At 37.4% G+C, this 22,588-nt stretch overlaps 1 protein-coding gene across 2 annotated transcripts in view; it reads right to left on the bottom strand.

Annotated features, from left to right (window-relative positions):
* Positions 1–6,547: 6,547 nt before the first annotated feature.
* The window catches only part of tspan15 (tetraspanin 15), a 41,416-nt gene continuing 25,375 nt past the window's right edge, over positions 6,548–22,588 (bottom strand). For both annotated transcript variants that reach the window (XM_038701177.1, XM_038701176.1), the window contains exons 5-8: positions 17,147–17,263; positions 12,958–13,008; positions 12,204–12,320; positions 6,548–9,717 (exon numbers count right to left, since the gene is read on the bottom strand). In XM_038701177.1, coding sequence (XP_038557105.1) covers positions 9,556–9,717; positions 12,204–12,320; positions 12,958–13,008; positions 17,147–17,263 — 447 coding nt within the window. In that variant the 3' untranslated portion in view covers positions 6,548–9,555. The remainder of the gene's footprint in view (positions 9,718–12,203; positions 12,321–12,957; positions 13,009–17,146; positions 17,264–22,588) is intronic.

Below are 22,588 nucleotides of genomic sequence, written 5' to 3'. Positions count from 1 at the left end.
CATGTTCCCTTTGTGGATGTGTGTTTGTGGTTCCCTATGCTTTTCTCTAGCACCTTCATCAGGTCAAATTTTTTATTTGTCTAATAACTTATGAACAAATATCTGAAAACTGCTAATCATCAAATGTTAGCATGCTAACACGCTTACAACTTGGAGCCCAGGCAGAGGTAGTCTGTCACCTGGGGCTAAGTTTCATTCACATTCAAAAAATGCACGCTTCATTTCACCAGAAAATCGCCTGAATCCAGACCTATTAAAGCTAATTTTCAGTTCCCCTTACTATATGACTACAGATGACATTTTATGGGCATTGAAAATTGTAGACAAAATGAGAAGTGTTGACTGCTTATTTACCCTCATAAGTAAAAGCAGCCGTTTATTACTGTGACACGGAAAATGTCAAATACATATAAATGTTATCTAAATGAATACATTTTTGTTGTGCTGTTGTGATTCGCTCAGAGGATGTTGTGCTTGTTTTTGTTTTTCAGGCTCAATGTATTTCTATTGTTTGAGTGTTGTCAATGTGTTAAATGCCAGCATTAGACCAGTCTGATTACCAGACTAACAAATGAGTCTCACATTATATTGGCTGTCATTGTGTGGTAATTTTTGTTGATACATTCAATACAGTGTGTCCTTGGTCTGCTCTGAAGAATAAATATCTTGTTTAAACCGGTCATAGTGAGAAGAATACATATACATGGCCATAGTCCATTAGACGTGTTTCTGATGTGGTATGTACTGTATATATGCATGTGTTGGAGCTGACTTAAATTATTCATTATTCATCTGTTGAACTGTTAAGAGGCAGTAAGAGTCAGCTATAGTTCAGCTCTGTAAGTCTGTGCAAAGCCATGTGGGTCTAAAGACACATCTGTGTTCCTGCTGCTGTCCACACTAACTGATTAGTATAGTTTGTTTCGATGTGCAGGGCTAAATGTCAACATCAGACCAGACACCGGGCTATCTACCAGACTAATAAATGACCAGCAACCTCCCACACATTATTGGACATACTGACACAGTGTCACTGTGTGTGTGTGTGTGTGTGTGTGTGTGTGTGTGTGTGTGTGTGTGTGTGTGTGTGTGTGTGTGTGTGTGTGTGTGTGTGTGTGTGTGAGAAAGAGAGAGAGGTAATAGAGAATATACAGTATTACTAACTATAGAGAATATATCAGCAGGTAAAACAAAAGATTTTTTTAGTTTATACAGAACACAAAACTCTAGTTATCATTGATGAAATACAAAGTTTACACGTGGATCTATTAGTCTTTCTCTTACTAGTTAAAATTTGGCCTTAAATATATGTTGAACTGAGAAAAAATCCTTTCCTGACCGCTAAATGAATATGTCTATCATTCTTTAATGTCCTCATTAACTCTTATCAGACACAAGCTGATAGCAAAAAAAACATTATCTATGTTGTGTATTTTAAAGCAGTTAAACGGAATTTAAATGCACTTGCGCAGATTTATGAAAGGCCTGGTTTTGTTGGTAAGGAGGTGTCCAAATGCAGATGCATTAAGATACTTGACACATTTGTGGAGAGTGAAGGTTTGGTCATGTCACATTTTCAGGAAGTAATATTGCACATTTTTGTTTTGTGATTCACATAAATACCAGCTGGGACTCAGTTATACTGGCCCACTTATAACACAATGAGTACATTATGTAAAGATAAAGATGTGTTACAATGTTCTGTGTGCTGCCTTAGGTTGGTTTTACTTCATATTGATAAATACGGCTACATTTACATAGATTATGCTACGTTTACTTGCCTCACTAAACCAAATTTGTGAATTTCTTTAAACTGTTTATATTATTGCAACAAATTATGATTCTCAACTGAAATCTCAACATTTAACCAAAGCTTTTACAGTCATATATTTGCTGAGTTACAAAATATTGCAGTTATGGAAAAGTGATCTTACTAAGCTGTTTGTTTTTGACCCATTTCACTGCGTGTATAGATAACTACTGAGCGAATGCTTGATTGTGATGTGTCAGATATGGTGTATAGTGCTTTACTCCAACTCTACTGGCACCAATATTAATTGAGTTTCTGGCCCATTGTAACTAGAGCATGTTTTGAATTTAACAATTTAGTAGTTGTGCTCGGACCATTAACTTCATGCAGGCAGTCCATTAGCAGAGGCTGAATGGGTGGTGGGAGACAGTGTGCTGTGTGTGTGCTTGTGTTTGCCAGCTTGGTGCGTCCAAATGTCCCCAGAAAGTAGAAAATATAGCTTGTGTGACAGTTCTGGTTTCTGTATGTTGGGTTAGTTTGACAGTGATAATAAATAACACTGGAGGAGCTCCGCCAAGCCATTGGTAAGACCAGCTTGCAATCCCCTCTCCAGACACACGCACATACACACACACACACAGTTTACGTACATGTGTAGTGGTGTGACGTGCAGATTGTATAAACAGCAGGATTCACTACACACTATCTCTCTCTTCATGTGTCTCACCTATTTTCTCTCTGACAACAGGAAAAGGGTCTACTATATATTTTTTTAAGAGTTTGAAATCTTTCCTACTGTGAAATTAGTTTCTTTTAATGTAGAATATGTTTTCAGCACTTTTCTGTAAGATAATTATTCAGTTTGAGAAAAAAGGCTTTAGCAAGTAAAATCACTAATTAAACTTTAGACTGATAACACAGTGCAAGCGCTGGCTGCAACTGAGACAACCCTACATTTGGATCAGGAAGGAGCACGACAGACTACAGATAAGGAATTAAATTGTAGCTATAAGCTGCTGGTGTGAAATCTTGCTGACGACAAGCCAGCACACTAAAGGTGGATTTATGCATCTGTGTCAGTGTGTTATGGAGATCCTGGTGTACATATCTTTTAGAGTGAGAACTGATTTATGTTTCACTGTAGGATTGTTGGTTTTAACTAAATCCTTGTCAATGGACATCATCACTAAACATGTATAGTACTATTGAAAGGGACGATTACAGAGCCTTTCATTAACTTACTTGATAGTTATCACTATCAACAATCTCTACCGACATTGAAAACATTGAAGGACAAAACATTTGGTAATTCAGTTTCATTGAAAGGCTGAAGTCCACTAGAGGACCATAAATTGTATATCAAATGAGACATAAGAATAAATAGATACCAGGAACCCATGTGCCCTGTACCCATGTGAACAGTCACATGAGGCTGGCCGTCTGCCTGACATCCCTTACTCTGCTCTCTGTACATCTGTCTGCTCATGTGGTTTAGTGTGAACAGCTTAAGAGGAGAAGTGAAAGTCAAGGGAAAGACAGCCGAGGATGAGACGGGCAGAGATGACCGACACTCACACAGATCAACTCAAAGTTTCTCACGGGAAAAAGGGAAACAAACACTGTCAGCAAGGTCAGTGACAGCGCATACTGTAGGTTGATGCAGAGACACAACCACTCTACTCTGTCTGATCTCCGATGTTAGGATCATGCAGTAATGTATAATTAATGTAAGTGAAATGGGCATTAGACAACAATAAAATGGTGCACTATATTTTCCTTAAACGCTAAGTAAAGCAGATACTTCTTGCTCAGAAATTAAATGTCATACCAATACTTAATAGCTTACAGTAATATCACCACATTTATAGTTTTAAAAACACAACCTGGCCTAATCATTATTCACACTGCGACTGAATGTTAATGGATGACTGATTCTCTGCAGTGTGAGAGACTAATTGCATCTATAATCAAAAAGCTGAAGCTGAAATGCCCATTACTTAATGTGAGTGGGAATAGTCGAAACTGAAGTAGAATATGGTGCTACAAAACAAAGTGATTTGGTTTACATACATTTTTGTTTTCACCTGCAAATAAGTGTTGCTCGCCCTACTGAACTATAATGAAGCTTCATCTACAGATCTTAACGTGAGTAATAGGAATGACAGACAAAAAAACATATTAAAAAAACTGTACATAAGACCAGTCTGTGACAAAATCATGCCAATGCATGGAGCACTGAGCCCTTTATATAGCAAGGTGCTGGCACATTACTCTCATGCAGGAGACCACAGTTCACCTCCTGTCACACACCTGCAAATTACATTTTTATTACCCGTCTCCACAATCTCTCCCTAACCTTAACTACACTGTAGTTCAGTCATCACACACTGTAGTTAGGGTTAAGTGTGTTGAGATGCAACACATTGGAAACACAGGTCTTGGTGGAGTATGGCTTTGTTGGATAAATATTGGAAAACATATGTACAGGTGCATCTCGCCCTGTAAAAAGCCAGCATTTTCAGCAATGACCTTCTGTGGCTTACCCTCATTGTGGAGGGTGTTAAAGGACGGTCCTCTAGACAACTGTCCAGTCAGACGTTCCCCATGATTGTGGTTGTGTGTACTGAACCAGACTGAGAGATTAAAGGCTCTTCTCAGGTCAATATTTAATTCTTTATTCTAATATTGTAATGAGATATGGATTTTTGATTCTAGAATTTACTTAAATTACATAAAAAAATAAACAATAATCAAATTTTTTGAGATGCACCTGTAATTTCCGAATGGCATCAAATGTATTTAAGGACAAACAACTGCTGTAGGCTTGTTGGAGAAAACATGTGGTACATCTCATGCAAACATCGCCCTCATTTGCTCAGCTACTTGATCACACCGTTTACCAGTCAATCTTGTGACTTCCCTGACAACACTGCCAGCACATGACAATTTTTTCAGTTTAAACATTTTGCAAAGCAGCAACTCTCCAAGTGAAATCACTCCCAGAGAGACAAATGGTGTAGCTTATTATGTGATCAACTTTTCATTTGGACACATGATATATATCGAATCCACGACAAAAATTAGTGGGAGAGCTGACCATACAGAGAATGAGCTAGTGGAAAGAAACTAAACAACTTATTTTAAGGTGTGTGTTGGTGGAGCAGAGCAGCAGGACCACTCCTTCCAGACAATTCTCAACAGCTTCTTCCTTCCTTGTTGGTGATGTAGGAAAATAATTTCTGCTTTCTCTGTGGTGGTGGGAGTAAAATATTAATAGGTCCATACAGCAGGAAGTCTTTAAAGCAGCAGTAGAAGCAGGGGTAAGAGGAAGACAGCAATACAACAGATACAAGTTCCTCTAATGTGTAAAGGAGTTGAAGAAGTGAGTTTAACCAGAGCCAAGTCATGCTGAAATGACACACAGATGATGCCTATTTGAGTGAGACGCAAACACTGTACATGGTAATGTTTCTAAAAGAAAGGAAGGCCTTAATTCAAGTGACCGTTCAAATGAGCAACTTCATTCATTTCACATTTTAAAAACCCTGAACGGTACAAACTCTCACTTACATAATAGATTGATTTGTTTTCAATGTTAAGCAATAATGAGATCTGATTTAAACTCATGTTTTTAATGCCACTAATGTTCATCACCACTTTGTTTAGAGTACATTGTTAATTTTCATATTTTTGGATTATTTTTTTTTTAATCCGTGAAGAGATTTTTCTTTGTTCCTCGACCCTTTTCTTTGATCAACTTGGCTTCACTTCATTCTTTTATTTAAAACAAGAAAAAAATGTATTTCCTTCTCTAATATTTGTCTTTAATATTGTAGTCTTTATTTAATGACTTAGTGAATTAACAAAATATTATACAATCAATTAAATACTACTTATGGTAAGAAGAGAGCAAGTTTTCTCTGTTGAGACTTTTCAGGGAAAAATTCTTCCCAAATACTAATACGATGTCAAAGATGTGATGAATCAATTCTTTATATGTGATCAGGGAGAGAAAGATCACGGTTCTCTCTTGAAAGGTAGTCTCCCTCTCCTTAAATTAGTACAAAGACACAACAGCAAATGGTAAACTGCAAAACACATGGCCAATCACATCTGGAGTATTGGCATACACTCAATGGCTCTTTCTGAGCTGACAAAAGGAAATGGAAACGTATCTAGCACAAAGATGTCCCCATACCACCATCATCTCATCCATTTGTAGGTGTTAAAATCTCACCTACAAGCTTGCAGACATTTATTATAGACCAGGACCCTTTGATTAGTAATCACTGTTTAGCCAAAATCACTGACCAAGACTTATTTCTCAGAGTTAAATATAATGAGTCCTAAGAATCTGCAACCTAAAATTTATTTCTCAAAGACTACAGATACAGTATGAATATCCTGTGCTCCATAACATGGAGAATTGTGAACATTCAACCAAATTAGGTATGTGCTGAATGATAATGATTACTGCTACTAAGCAACATGTTCTTGGTTGAAGTTTCACATTCAAGCGATTGAGAGTCTTTGGAATTTGAAGGTCACTACTTTGGATTCAACTAATATGCTTTGTGATGACCTCTGAAAGGGTCTTTACTATGTTTTCATATTCATTGTTTTCATACTTTTACATACAAATTTGCATCTACTTTTGCATGAAACATTTAGACACTGCCAGTGACTAAGGGTGAAGCCTGCCCTAGAAAACACATAGTGTGATGCTGTATCAACCATCATTTATTTAACACCCCCCCCCACCCCTGCTACAGTCAACTCAAAGATAAACAACAGAACTTATCCAGCAGTAGTAAATCATTTTATTTTCAAACCTCAAACATGCAAAACTATTTCAATTAGTGTGGCATTGTGCAACTCAATGAACTGACGATGACACTTAAGTAAAGACGATGATGATCCGATTTCCATCGAGGCCACCCACGTACTGAATGTATGCACCAATAACATACCTTTGGATATATATCTATTATGTCATGCAACATCTTCAGAAAACATCTTCCATGCTATATGCGTTAAAAGGTGGAAAGGACAGACTATCTTTGGTTTGAAGTATTATACAGTATATTTAGACTTGTGAATGAATGACAAAAACAGACCATAAATTGTAAATAACAGGTCCATACATTTTTAGTTGTTGTTAAGACAGCAAGAAGCAGCAGATTCTATGTGAATGCAACCATACTGTAAGAACATTTTAAATAAACCCTTCAACCAACTGATTAGAGAAAATTTACCTTCAACCCACCAGCAAAAAGCTTCACAAGTTATAAGAACATTTCTTATCAAGGTCTGATTCAGGGTGAGGGACAACCCAACATGTTAGTAACGTTAAAATCAAATGTACTCTTTGTCTGTTGCCAGCTGAACATGAGCGGAACATATTTAATCTGCATTATTACATATTTTGTCATGTCGTGTCACCATGCTAATGAGGATAAAGTCCTGGCAATCTCTATTTGACCCTCCAGTACAAACTTGGCTGACATGTAAACTGTGCAAGTCCTGTTTGGCATTGTATCCTACTGAATAGAGGAAATACCAATGAAAGAAATGAAAAGAACCAACCTGAAACACTTGCAAACATATTTTAGCAATAGTATAAGTACAGTAAGGTACAGTTTACTAATATTATACATATCATTAAAGGAATAGTTTGGGATTTTTGAAGGGGGACTGTCTGAGATACTTATCAATAGTGATTGTATGACCTGCAGTAGATGGCGGTCAGCACGTCCTCAGTTTGGAAAAACAGAGTGTTGTACCGGCACGGAAGCTAAGCAATGTACTGCTGAAGCAGCATAACGTATTTAAGCCCACTGAAGAAGAAAAATCAATATCAGTTTAAGTGTACGCTATACATGCTTCATTTTGACGTCACAACAATTTCCTTTGGAACTACATTTTTTTGCATAAGGAAGATTTGGCCCCGGAGTGTAAACACCGCAGGAGATCAGCAGTTCAGGAATACAGAACTTCTACGGTTGAGAAAATGTAGTTCCAAAGGAAATGGCTGTCTGACAAAAAGGTAAAGCGCTGAAAATATTCCAAATATAGAATATATTTTGATGGACCTTTTTTAGGTGGTTAAAATACTGTGTGTTTTGCTGCTGAGCCTGTCCACTGCAGTACTTTGCTTAACTTTCCCTGTTGTATCAAATTCTGATCCTCGTCACACAGTGTTTAGCTCCCGTTAGAATAGTCTTCAGTAGGATCCCCTGTGATTAGGGGTAGGGATAAGGTTGGGGTCAGGTGAAGGTAAGGGGAAACGCATATCAATGGGGGAACAGACTTTGACACAACACCTGTTCCGGTACAACTCTCTGCTTCTCCAAACTGGGGGCATAACGAACACCATCTACTGCAGGTAATACACTGACTATGGATAAGTACCTCATATAGCACCACTTCAAAAAAAACAAACTATTGAATAAAAAAATAAATAAAATCAACTTCAACAAAAATTTGGTCTCAGTTTCCAACTTTACATCAAAACATAGTAGGAGTAGCACATTTAATTCACGTTATTCACTTATTTAACTTAAGCCACATTGGATTATACAATATGTTGTAGGATGTTCTAAGGCAATTTTGTCCTACAGTACATCTTGGCTAGCCTATTTTAATATGTCTGTATGCAACCCTGTCTCCTAGAAATTACGCTTCCAATTAATTTAGCCAAATCTGTTTAGAGGTTAATGCTGGAATCTGAATTATGTTCTATGGCAACTTTTTTATTAATAATAAGACAATTAATGAGGTGGTTTGGGTGAATAGATTGTGTAAAAAGCACAGGACTCAGACACCAGAAACTGTTTAGGCAACAAAAATTTGTGTTAATAAAGTAAACATCTCAGAGATTGTGCTTCAAGTCACAAGGTTTTGTTACTCGTATGAGCATTTTGCCACTTAAAAAATTACAAAATGTTTTTAAGGGACAAGTCTGTTATTACTCATTCAGGTAGAACCATGTGTCTCTCAGAACATAAATGTAATTTCTAGGAGACAGGGTTGCTATACTAAATCCCTGAGATATCCTCATGTTGGCACTGTAGTAGCATTCATCATTAAAATAAATACAATCATATTGACTCTCTGACTGACACTGTGGGGAAATAAATAAAAAATAATTAATTTTTAGTCTAAAACCTCTGAATATTTCAGCTCAATATACAAAAAAGGAAAACATGTCCTGCTTCCAGATGACAGAAATAGTGTCTTAGCCTATAATATCTTTTTTTGTCAACAGTAGTGGTTGGATAATAGGACCTGCTTCATCAGTGGTTGAAAAGAGGAGTCAAGTAAATTGTAACTGGCAGCAGAAACAAAGAAACAAACAATGAACATGAGTATAAAAGAACAAAGTCAGTGCTGTAGATGGTGGTTGTCCTGTTTTCTGTGTGTATCCCTGAGACTGTCTGAGGCACAATGCAGCTAAAAGCACATAAATGAGCGATCATTTCCCACTCGTGCAGTAGTACACTGTATGTTGACATCAATTAATAATGAATACAGTTGATATTGTAAAAAAAAATAAAATAAAATTGTTGGATATTTACAGTAAGTTTAAGAATAAAAACCAAAAAAATTCTCTGGTTACACGCAAAAATTCCCTCTTCCAAAAAACTAAAAGCCCCCAAAAAGCCATCAATTTGTTTCCACAGTGATGTGAGCATATAGTAAACTGCAGTTCAGTGGCTGCAACAGTATCTGGATCGACTGGAGGGATTTAACCAACTGTGGCTGTTGGCTGGAGCCCATTTTCTACTTTTTGCTCATCGTCTCCATCAGTCGAACAGTGGCATACACTTAAACCATTTGGCCACGCGGCCATGCTTCCTGACTTCTCTTTTAGATCCGTCCAGTAGTCCGTCTGTGGACTGACCGTACTCACTGATGGCGTCTTCAACACGAGTGATGTATAGCCAGCTGACTACCACACCAAAGAACTGGGGGGGACAGAGAGAGAGTGAGAAGGCAGGGGCTAATTATAGGAACAAAGGGAGGTCACCTTAGGTGCCTCTCATCTGTCTTAAATGTCTCCTTGTTTCCCTTACACTTGTGTCTCAGTCACTCCCATGTTAGATGCAAGGAAAAGATGAAACAAGGAGATGCGAGGAGAGGGGAATCAAGTTGTTAGAGAAATGAAATGTATTTTTCCGTGAACAGCCATGTTAATCTGATACCCATGGCACAGCAGGATCACCTGTCAGTCTGCTGGTGTTAACAGCTTTGTATACCAGACAATGTGATGTACTGTCCAAATAATAAAGTTACTGCTCAGAGCCAACAACGCTTTATCTTTTTATTAATTATTTGCGTCAGCATTTATTGATATTAGGGCTGAAACGATTCATCGATTAATAAAATGCATCGATGCAAATTCTTTGCATCCATTTAATCCATATAACTATATAGCACACTGTATAGCGCACGGACATTTATTACTGTTGCACATCGCACTGACTTATTATTTCAAGCTACAACAACAACTCTGTGATGTTGCAGCCCGTCCACCGTAAAACAAAACCTATGTCGCCTTGGCAACAGCACGACGGCACCTGGTCAGAAAGCACCCGGTGTTCTGCCAGCGGACCACAGACAAGGTAACAGTAACTTTAGCATTTAACTGAAATCATAATTGATTGTTGAGTTGAAGGCTAGCCAAAGTAAGCCACAATCCTCAGCTGAAAATGAACACACGTGCGGTTGTTCTCCTTGTTGGGCCGTGAGTTTGGGTTGTAACATCACACTCATGAATTAACTGCGTGTCGGGTAGCTGCACCTTAGCATAACTTGTATAGCACTCTGGTGATGTTTGTGTTGGTAAAGCAGCTGTCTGGCTGTTGGTCTGATGTTTGTTGTATGACACACTATGAATTTCCGAAAGGACTAATAAATATTTATCATCTATCAGTGTATACAGCTGATCCCAATACCGGGGTAGGGGTGTCGATGCTGCCGCTTCCAAGCAAAAGTACTTCTTAAACGATGCGTTCATGAATCAATGAAATAATCTATAGAAGCTTCAAGAACTAAAATCATCGTTAGCTGCAGCCCTAGTTGATATTCTGTAATCATCCAGGTTACGATGAGAATGTCCCACAATTAATAAAAATAATTTAGTAGCATGCATGTTTATGGAAAGTAGAAATTATGTAAATATATCTCAACTTAAAATAAACTTTAAACCTGCCGCACAGGGATTTTCACAGCTCAATGAAGTCCATCATACTTAAGTACAGACATCCAGCACAATTGTCATTCCTACATTCAAAGGTTTCGGTGTGTCTGGACTTTAATGCATCATATGTGTTAAAACAAGATGCAAGAGGGCAGAAATGAAAAATACCTTCTGTATCTGCCATGCCCATATCCTCTAATGGATTTGGTATAAAAAGCAGGATATGAAGGGAAAGATGTAGATGTATCTGGTGAATACAAAATGTGTCTATATGTGGGTTTATAAGAGTCAAAATACCTTCTAGATAATGTTTTTGTAACAGCAGAAAAATACAAAAGTCAGGCAATTTAAAAAAATCTTGTAGCAGTGAGTTGATGTATCAAAACTTTTGCCTGTTTGATCTAAACCCTAAATGACATGGTCCAGCATGCCAAGCATGCAGGACCAAGCAGTAGAAAATAGCACTGCGTAATTTCTCACTGCTGAGTGGAGATGCTGAATGTACCTGATCGAGAAGCAATTTACATCTTCTCCCACTTAGTGATCTGAGTTGCGTGCCTACATGTTTTATTTCATTGTGCTTCTGATCTATTTACAGATATACTGAAACTAAAGCTGCACTTGTTACATCCCTGCCAGCTGTAAAAGTTTGGACAAATATTGAAACAAGTACAAAAGTTGTTCTGTGAAAGCCACAGATGACCTAACGCCTCCTTGAGTATACGGTGTTATACCAGTCAGATTTACATAACATGCGCTGTACATCTCAGTCTTATATTGGTCTTATATTTGACTGTGTTGTGGAGACACAGACACATTGTAAGGGCTCACCTCCTTTTTGGGGACAGAATACAAGTCATCACAATTTAAATAATTACATTTTAGGGTTAAGACTTAAGGTTTAAAATTAAGGTAAGGGTTGGGGATGAGCATGTAGTGGTTATGGTTCAAGTTAGGCTATGTCTTCAGGGAATGAATGTAAGCCAGTGTCCCCTTAGTTAGTTATGTGTAGTTACAGTCATGCACACACAAGTGGCCAGTTCACATGGACACAAAAAAACAAACATTTCAGTGGTGAAACATTTGTCAGACATGAACAGAACTGCTTACATCACATTTCAAACTGAGAACTTAGTCTCCTGTCCCAGATAATAAATCTTCCTAAAACACAATCCAGGATGGGTATAACTTTGTCTGAATGGTAGGGGGGCCATACGTATCTGCCAGGGCAAATGAAGTGTGTGTGTGTACCTGAGGCACTAGGATCCCTAATAGCAGTCCAGCCATAATCTTATTGTTGTCCTTCAGCCAGATGAAGAAAGCATCAGTGCAGCCTCTGATATGTATAATTTCGATCAAGTCCAAACGCTGCGAGACACAAACTGCTTGTTATGACCAGTTAGAGGTTACAGTCAAGTTCTTTTGCTAGTTTAGTGAATTATTTAAGACCGGCAGCACATCAGATACAGAGGACAAACGCGCTAGCGTTATATATCAAGCTATTTGAGACGTTTGGTTTTGACATACACTTAACATTTAAAATTTTTCAACAATCACTGAATTCTAACTAAACGTTTCATGTTTCACTTTATAAAAAAACTGAAAAGTCCCTGCAACATCCTGGACCTGTGAGGCCTGATCTCTACTCAATGGTCAAACAGGAGGGGAGATTTTTTCTACCTGCATTAAATCCCACTTCTAGATATATAAAAGCTTAATATGATTTGTTCTTTTTATCATGACTGAAAGGTCGTCTTGTGTGTTGTGCTTTGCTCAAAGATTTGGGGCAGTAACACAGAGCATATGTCAGCTAGTCAATATAGTCACTGTGATGTATATACAGAACAACTGTTGGAAATGGCCACTTTAAATTATAATGCTTTAGTTGTCAAAGAAGACAAAACTGAACTAAATATTTTAAAATGACATTGAAGGAGAGGAGCAGCACTTTAATTAGTCAGCATTATCTTTATTGAGTCATGTGTGTCAGTCTTTGAGGCCTTACCTCTTTTTCCAACACTTTGTATCCACACATGGTGTTGGCCACTTCATTAGGCTAGAGGAGAGGGAACCAGAGACAAAGAGGTCAAGTTAAGAGGTTGAAATAGTTACAGAACGGACAGAAACCTATGAACAGCTTTCAGCGTCAAGCGGAGTCAACGACAGACAGAACAGGAGGCATGTTTTTCTTTAGACGTGGAAACTGCACATTAACCAGACATACATAACTGTCACTCGCATGCACACACAAAACTGCTGAAGACATTATCACCACAGAAAGTGTGTGTGTGTGTGTGTGTGTGTGTGTGTGTGTGTGTGTGTGTGTGTACACTGAGCTAGACACTGAACACAATACTGTTGAAAATGGTTGTTGCCTTTGATGCATGTGCATTGTGGCTTTGAGCTTGTGGTTTTCCATATTCAAAATATTCAAATATATTCATATATTGAAATAAGATAAGCTAAACTGTCAATCTCATGTGGCCTTCTGGCGCAGGAAGAGGAGAGGAAGAGTGATACTGTACAATGCATAAATGTGAACCTAAATATGGACATAATTTATAATCTAAATACAGATTAAATTATATGAGACACACAACTGATGGACAAGAAAGACATTACTTTTATCTAATTTACTGTTGCACTAATGGACAACAGTTTGAAGAATGGGGTGCAAATGCATTTTTACTGTTCATATAGGAAATGGCAAAATTACTTCTAATTCTATTATTTCTAATTCAATAACATAATTTGTTATGTTATAATGTATCCTAAAGATTTCCAATGATGGTATGTGTTGTGACTTTTACTGGCGCCTGGTACTTAATACTTCCAAAGATGAGGTATTATAAATAAGAATCTGTGTATTTCTTGTTTATTAGCCAAGACAAGTCAACAGTTGTCAGGTACAACAAGACGTGCACTCTCTGTCAATCGCACACGTGGTAATGTGTTTCACCATTGTGTTTCATCCATCACTTACGTAAATTTAATTTATTCATTCAAAACAGAGATCTGTGAACCACGAGATTTGAAATATGAGAATTTTAGTCTGAATATAATTATATGGCAAGATGATCCACCATAGTGGCAGAAGCTCCAGCTGAGCAATTTTTTCCCAAACATTTTTAACAGTTCTTGACAAATCCAGGATACTGAATACAGTATACACAATAGTGAAATACATTACCACGTGTACTATTGACAAAGCAGAGTGCACGTCTTGTACCTGACAACAAAAGACAAAACTGAGAACCAATTAATTATTAGTTAATTATTCCACCATACAGTGGGGGGGAAATTATTTGATCCCCTGCTGATTTTGAACGTTTGCCCACTGACAAAGAAATTGTCAGTCTATAATTTTAGTGGTAGGTTTATTTGAACAGTGAGAGACGGAATATCAACAAAAAATCCAGATAAATGCCGGTCAAAAATTTTATAAATTGATTAGCATTTTAGTGAGTGAAATAAGTATTTGACCCCCTCTCAATCAGAAAGATCTCTGCCTCCCAGGGATCTTTGATACAGAGAATAGGAGCACACTCTTAAAGGAAATGCTCCTAATCACGTTTGTTACCTCTATAAAAGACAGACTGTCCACAGAAGTAAGCAATCAATCAGATTCCAAACCACGGCCAAGACCAAAGAGCTGTCCAAGGATGTCAGGGACAAGATTGTAGACCTACACAAAGCTGGAATGGGCTACAAGAACACCACCAAGCAGCTTGGTGAGAAGGTGAACACAGTTGGTTCTCCCCCCCCCATTACATTATTGTAACCTTATTATCACAAAAGAGTTACAATAATGTCAAACTGTTGATAAAGACAATATTAAAAGAACAGTGTGGTAATTTAATTTCATATTGAGAACACAGGATAGACTGACAGACTATTTCTGACTGTATTTGATTGTACATAGTATATATACAGTGTGTATATATTTTACATATTTGATGACATTTACTGATTCTACTTTTTTTGTATCTGTCTTGTTACATTCCTATGCCAATTTTTATTTCAATAAAAGGAGCATTTTATCTTATCATATCAAAAGGTGCCACGGTTTCTGTAAGAGGCTGTATTGGACCGATCATGTTGTCTGTTGTTCACTATCGTCTGACTAAAAAGTTTTTGTTCTCTCTTTCCTTGTAAGCTCTGGGGAGTGTAGGTGTATAAATTAAAGGGAGCATGTTCTGTTTTGCGTGGGAAAAATGGCACGGCGCAGGCTTAATCACCATCATAATGATGATGAGATGCATTTCAAAACATAACTCTACACTATTACAGTTTTAATGAAATCAAGGATGTAGGTTTGGTCTCAACAATAGTAGGGACCATAGACAGATAGTCCTTGTAGCTACATCTTCCAGAGCTGTTAACCGTTTGTGTACCAAATATACTGACTAGACACTGACAGACAAAGTTGGTTATACTTTGATTTTTGGATCAAAATTATTGCTATGGACAATTCAATAATCGCTGGATATTCGTAGGGACATGTCCCTACTGTCCCCACTAATTTCTATACCCTTGAATGAAATACAAACTGGCTAAACAAACCCATTATAAATAAATTGAGGCATGGCAGGGATGATGAAATGTTTGCTTTATCCATGCACCTCAGGTAATGTTTTAGATTCTAGTATGCAACATTAATTCAAAACCAGTTAATAGACAAACTGCATACCATGAGATGCCTTTCTGCTCTGGCTGGTATTGGCAGCTATAGTTAAAAGGGACTGAATCAGCACCTGTTCAGTTAGCTGGTGTCTTCCTTACCAAAGGAAATTCTGATGATTCCAGCATTTAATGAACATGAAAATTGTCTGCTAAACTTAGGGTAACATGAGGCAAGACTGTGTTAAAAAAACAACCACAAAATGTCACAATTTTTATCTCAACACTTCTTCTGGCTGCTACTAGTCTCACTCAACTACAAATTTCCTCTGTTTGGTCACGACTTCTGAAGTTGTTGTTTTTTTTTAAATCTAATTGTGTAAAATGTTTTAAATGAAAGGAAAGCTAATAACATAAGGCAAGGTAAGGCAAGTTTATTTCTAAAACATAGGTCTATCATGTAATCCTCTTGCTTTTAAGCAGCTACTTTATCTGTAATTTGCACTGTTTATAGTGATTCTACCCAATGGAGGGGACATCTTTCCCCAGTGGAAAATATCTTTTTCCTAAAAAATGCATTTGATTAAATGCAAATGAATTTGTAAACTGTAACTATTTATTTTTACGTTATAATATCTTACCCTAAGCATAGTCACACTTACTTATTTGTTCCTAGCAGTTGCATCAATTTAGCATTCTTTTATAATACTGTCAGACTTGTGACGGACACTTAAAAACAGTTCAAAAATCGATAGAGCAGAACCCAAGGCTCTAATAATTCTATCACACATTCTTCTTCCTCGCCAAAACCTACATTATCCAAAATGCAACTCGACCACTGACTGTTCGGTCGGAGTATCGAGTTGTGCTAGTAGCAACTAATGTAGCCTCAACCAACAAGCACCAAGCAGAGGTGAGGGGCAGTTACAGAGGTCTGGCCAGAGCTGGTAAGCTCACTTCTTTCTAACTCCAGATTTTTCATTTTCTAAATCCAGTCTACAGACCTTGTCGACGCCTCAAGTGGCACCACTTTGTGGAGCCACAAAAGGCTTTATTTAACTTAACATATGAAGCAGCACTCACCAAGACCTTTTAACAAGCTTTGATGTGTAAAAATGGCACAATTCCCCTTTGATGTGAAGTGAAATGTAAACAGCACATATAGTCAGGCCGTGATGATGTTCATTCCTGATTTTCTAGGTCAGTGCTCTTTGTCATTTATATTTTATATTTATAGATATTTTATGTGGCTACATCTTGGATCTTTATCAAAACACAAAAAAAATCTGACTTTATCAAACAGACAACAAATGACAGAAATATACCTTTTTGTGAGAATACTTTGAACAAAACTTCATAAAATATGCAACAAACTAGGATGCATACAGCAAAATAATGGTGCTTACAATTACAGTACAGTTATGGCAGTTGTACAACCACTGGTTTGGTTGTAATATTTGAACCCAAGCTGTAAAAGGAACAACTAATAGTCATATTTTCTGCAATAATTCGGTGGCAGACATTTAGAAGCACCATTGTGAGCATACTAACAGAATGGTAATAGTGATACCTACCTTAGTAGTAATGCAGCAGGTATAAGGGACCCCGCAGGCCAGTGGACCAGGTGCAGAACAGTTGTGGTACATATTGACACCCCAGTCTTTAAATTCTTGACCTCCACAACACTGAAACTGCCAGAGACGAGAAGGACGGCAGAGTAGAGAAAAGTGCAGAAATTGGAATGAGAGGCAAAGACAAAAAGATAGATTAACAGGGAGATGGAAGAGGATATGTAAGGTGAATAAGAGATAGGATGCAGGAATGAAGGAGAGGGGAGAGATAAAAAGAAAGTAAACAACTTGATAAACAACATTTTTCTGCTGTGTATTGCAAGTAAAATTGCAGGATGAAATGAGCCATAATTAACAACAATTTTTATGTGTGAGTCTCTCTCTAACTTGCAGAACTGCCTAAATATGTCTATGTCTATAGGTGGTGGTAGGGATGGGTGATATGTGGAAAGATAAAAGAAAGATATTGGATCTGTGCTTGCAAGCCACCTACTGAGATAACTTCAGTTATGAATTGGCGCTACATAAATGTGTAATGAAAGTAAATTGAGTATGATATTACAATATTAGGTAATATAACTCATAATATCAACACCTGAAAATCGTCCTGTGGACAGGTGTTGTAAATGAATGTAACACACTAAATACAGCGCATCTGGTGTTAATAAAATACAGTAAACATAAATAACTCTGCAATGAACCCTTCCTTTGTGTAATGTTCAGTTTTGAGTCTGTAGCTTGTTTACCTCATAACTACATGGATAAATAAAAAAATTCAGTTTACAGCAGTTGTTACCCAGATTACATGCACACAAATCAAGACCTTTGCAATTCAAGAAAGCTATTGCTTGATTTGTTCTCTCAGTCACATTAGACATATAAACATTAAATGCTGAATCAATAACACTTGCAGTCCAAAACAACAAATTGATACCTGCCAACCTCCTGTTTTTGGTTCACACACCCACAAAATAGTGTGACACCAACCAACTGACTTTATTGCTTAATAATTACTTCACAGGGAAAATAAAGGATAAGCTTTCTAAAGGAAGTTCATTATTATTGGTTTTGGCTTAGAGCTTTTGAGTTACATTGACTTACTGCAAACAAATGTCATTGTTAATTTTGATTGAGTGTTTCTGTGTCGCATGGTTTGACGGCTGTTTAGGCCACCACCCTGTTGGGCAACCATGATAACATCAAAATATGAACTAAAAACCAAAAATGACCGAAGGCAAACAACAGGGCATTTTCCCCAAGGTATCTCCAGACCTTTCTCAAGCTGGGCATAAGATGCCCCTGTGTTGTGTATGTATGTAAAGAGCCTATTAATATGACAGATATGCCAACCACTTGAGACTTAGTGCTTTTCAATATTTGAATAAATATTTTACTGCCACAATTGATAGTATTCAAAATATGTTAGACCAACCCTGTAGGGCCCCTATTTATTAATATCTATTTGATTTATACTTTCACTGGGGTGGATAGCTGCTGCACAGCCGCTTCAGAGAGGAAGCGCTCACAGAAAAACCCAAGAGCCACACTATTAGCTCTACTTTGTAGTCATTTACTCAGAGTCAGAGTCAGAGTCAGGAAGACAGTAAGTAAGAGAAACAGAACAAATATGACAAAATGTCAGACAGAGAGACAGAAAGAGAGGGCAAGACAGCAGATAAAGAGAGAAGGTGTATAAATTAATAAATATGAGGCTGCTCTTTGCACAGCAGTGTGATTAGTATGCTGACATGATGCCAGTGTGCCAGGAAGTTACTCCCACTTCTCGTTGGTGTGACTCCGCCGATCGCCGTTTTTCCAACACTGGACCAGGGCCCAAACAAGGGTCACAGAGAGGCAAAGCAATTATGATGTGATTAAAGTCTGCAAATGTTAGGTAGGAGTCCAAAATCATTACAACTTCACACTGAGGAACCAGTTTGTGCAACTGTACAGTAAAACCATAATCCAACAGTCCTGCAGTAAATCCTATCTATTGGAAGATTAATGTTAGATTCAGTTCGGGGATTTTGCATCCTCAGAAGACCAACCTGAAGGAGCAATTTCTCAAAACACTTGACAACACCAATGAGACTGCAGGAGACGAGCCAAACCCGTCCATCCTCTTAGATAAGACAGAGACTCTCCTTGTCACTCACACGGATGACAGGACTATGCAACAATTTGGTTGGTTAAGTTATAATAAAAAAAACCAACACAAATCACATTAATTTGACTATTGTTTTATGCCTTTTCCTTTATTTTTATCATTCATCTCTTTTTCCACTGGCTTCCAATTGTCTTTTCCACTGTGGGATGACAACCATTATATAAAGTATTTCTGATTCTTCAGAGGTTAATTACTGGGAGGCAGTCCTTAGAGTCAGTCGTCTCTCAGAATGAAATATTTGCAGCAGTGCCAACTGTCTCACTAACTGATGAACGTCTGTTCACGGGCAGACTGGCTGACTGAGTGACTAACTGCCTAATAGGCCAGCTGTGCCAAGTGTGGTGCTGCAAAACAGAAGTCCGTCCCTCATGTGATCCCTGCCTTCATTATAACTTGGCATCCATGTAACAACGTTGTGACAGATCTTTCCTGCAGGTTAACATTTTAAATAAATCTTTTCCAGAACAGTTTTGGTAACCTGAAATTGCTTATATTTGTAATAAAATCTGGATGACCACAGATCAAAACCTTTGCAACATCACAAAAGAAACCTGTCTATTTTGAAAATCCAGATGTGTCCTCCTTTCTGCAAAAAAATCTTTTAACGAGTAGCTGATGCTGTCTACAATTATTGAACAAACATCTTCCCTTACATCTGTCACATCTTTTTGAAAGGTACTAACTTCTCAGAAAGGGATTTAAACCAGCACGGTACTGATGGATTTGAGGTTAACATTCATTAAGGTTTATATTGAAAATGTGAACCCTCGAGAGCTATAAGCTATTATCTGTTAATCATGTCGCATGCTGTGCTGACCTTGAGTAAAAAGATTAATTTGGCTTTACTGTGGATCATATATAGAAAATTTGGTCCTGTTACTTGTAGTGACCTCCCTGTGATGATATAAACGACATTGTGCAGATCCCCACATGTGCACCTTTAATTTCACAACTGGGGTTGTGTTTTGTGGGGAGTACTTACAACACACTATCCATCATCCTGTCTCTTTATGTGCTATCACAGAACATTAGACAGAATGTTTTTTTTATAGTCTAGATTCAAGAGCCACAACCAGTATACTATTACTGTAAATGGTGCTGATACATTAAAAAAGGTTTTCAGTTTGGGGATGCAGGACAATGTTTCTCTCAGCAGAAAATACCTGCAGCATACACAGACTTTCCTCTATTTCTCCACCCACCTCAACAAATCCCACTCAGTTTCCTACTTTCCTACTCAGTTTAATCCCCCCTTTAGTTTAATCTTGTGTTGTGTCTCCTGCCTATTTCCTTTAGGTTTCCCCTAAAAGGAGTTGTGTGTCACCTATTCCCTGCTTTATTCCTTACACAAATGAAGAGCTCAGCATCTAAAACCCCCAAAATGATTATTTCAGTGCACAGGGTCAAAGAAAAAGCTTTTGATGATTTGGCGCTATCTGACACTTTCTCCAATATGAAAGGGTTATAGATTGCAGTATATGCACTGGTAGAGGGGGACTTGAATCCTGAGACCGGCTCGCTCCGATACCCCCCTCCCAAAAAAAATGTACCGGTGAACAGTTTCCATAATGTTTTCAGCAGGAGAATTGTGTTCAGACCAGCTTCAGTGCCGTGCTTTGACTGGGTAGTGAAAAAGCATACATTTTTTAAAAAAGTATTTATCATGTTACTTAGTACACTTTGTATGTTTTCAAAATTGGCATACCTTAACTTGTGAACTTGAAACCACTTAATAAAAACTGTACTTCTGTATGCATGTACGATATATTTAAATATAATAAAACTAAGTAAGTAAAAAAAGTAATTATGCAAAAATACATTAAAGTTAAATGCAAATCTAATTAGTAGTAATATTACTAGTAGTGTGTAGTAGTAGTTGTGTATGGATGTAATTACACTAGCAATGTATTCCAAAATAGTGCACTTTTAATACTTTTGCTAAAAGTACAACTTTATTTGGATTCAATTTAAGATTATATAATGAAAATATACTTCAAACATTTACATACTAGTAGTACACTTTATGTATACGGAAAAGTTTACTTTTTTACTTGGGTCTGCTTTTCCAGAACTGTGTAGTCCAGCTCTTAAAAAGATATGGAGATATTTATCTGAGCACATCTGGTAGTGAGGCGAGTACTCACACTTTACAGGTTTGTGTGGTCCCATTTTAAAAGAAAAAGGTCTTCAGGTCTACTGTGGGTGGTCTCAACACACGCTTTTACACATATTTGATGAATGCCAAAAATGATGATGTGATGTTTAACACAGACATAGTAAGGCACAGTAATTATATCGATGAGTTTCAAGAGTTTCTTTTCACAGTAAACTCTAATAAAGCAGACATGTTATAAAAAGAAATCTCCCCAACATACAATGTTTTATGTTGTATGAAAGCCCTTAAGACTGATCAGCTTACACAAAGCATGCTCTGTTACGTAATTAATCTTCTGTTTTGGCAAAGGCAAAAGACCAATACGTAACCAAAACACTGGCAGACTATTACTGCCACGAAATAATTATGAACCTAATCTTTTAATGATGCAGCGCTGGAAGATTCATTCATATTCTCTCCCCCCCCCCCCTCCAGGGGATCTAAAGACTGTACTCACCTACGTTAAGTTGGCCTCCTATCTGATGGATAAACACACTTTGTAGACGAAGGTGATCAATGAGGGCTTCACCAGGTTTACAAGAGACCTGGTGTCAATAACTGACACACGGAGTTAATGATTTAGGGCAACACTGACCAAAGCATGTGTTGCAATTTTTCCCATAGATAAAAACATGTCACTCATTAAGTATTTATACATTATGACTGTACAGATTACATTACATGGCTTTATAAACAAATTAAAGTAGAGTGTTTGACAGATATACAGGCTCTGAACTCCATCACCACTACATTATCCAAGTCTGTCACTCTTCTTTTAAAACAATACAGTTATTTTTGGAGTTCTGGGTGGAATGTTGCAGATTTTGCTTTTTTCCTCGGTTTTTTTTAATGTTGTTCCAATGAAAACAAAAGAAATAAACATGAGAATACCAAATCATTTGTAATTGCAACAATTTTCTGGGAGAAGTACTGCATTATGACATGCAGGGGTACCCATATTGTTTGGCAATGACTATAGATTGATATCAAGATCTGCTTACAGGCTGTTATATTCCCTGCCTTTCTCTTTACATTTTATTCATTTGCGTGTGTGTGCACGGTGGGGAAGAGGGTGTTATGAATATGCATTGTTTTTGTTATTGCATTTTCTTGTATGTTATTT

This window comes from Micropterus salmoides, unplaced genomic scaffold, assembly GCF_014851395.1.
Source record: "Micropterus salmoides isolate LMB-PRFRI ecotype aquatic unplaced genomic scaffold, ASM1485139v1 Ms_hic_scaffold_6, whole genome shotgun sequence".
NCBI classification, from domain to species: domain Eukaryota; kingdom Metazoa; phylum Chordata; class Actinopteri; order Centrarchiformes; family Centrarchidae; genus Micropterus; species Micropterus salmoides.
Note: the sequence above shows the minus strand (reverse complement) of the source record. Positions and strands in the feature narration are given on the sequence as shown.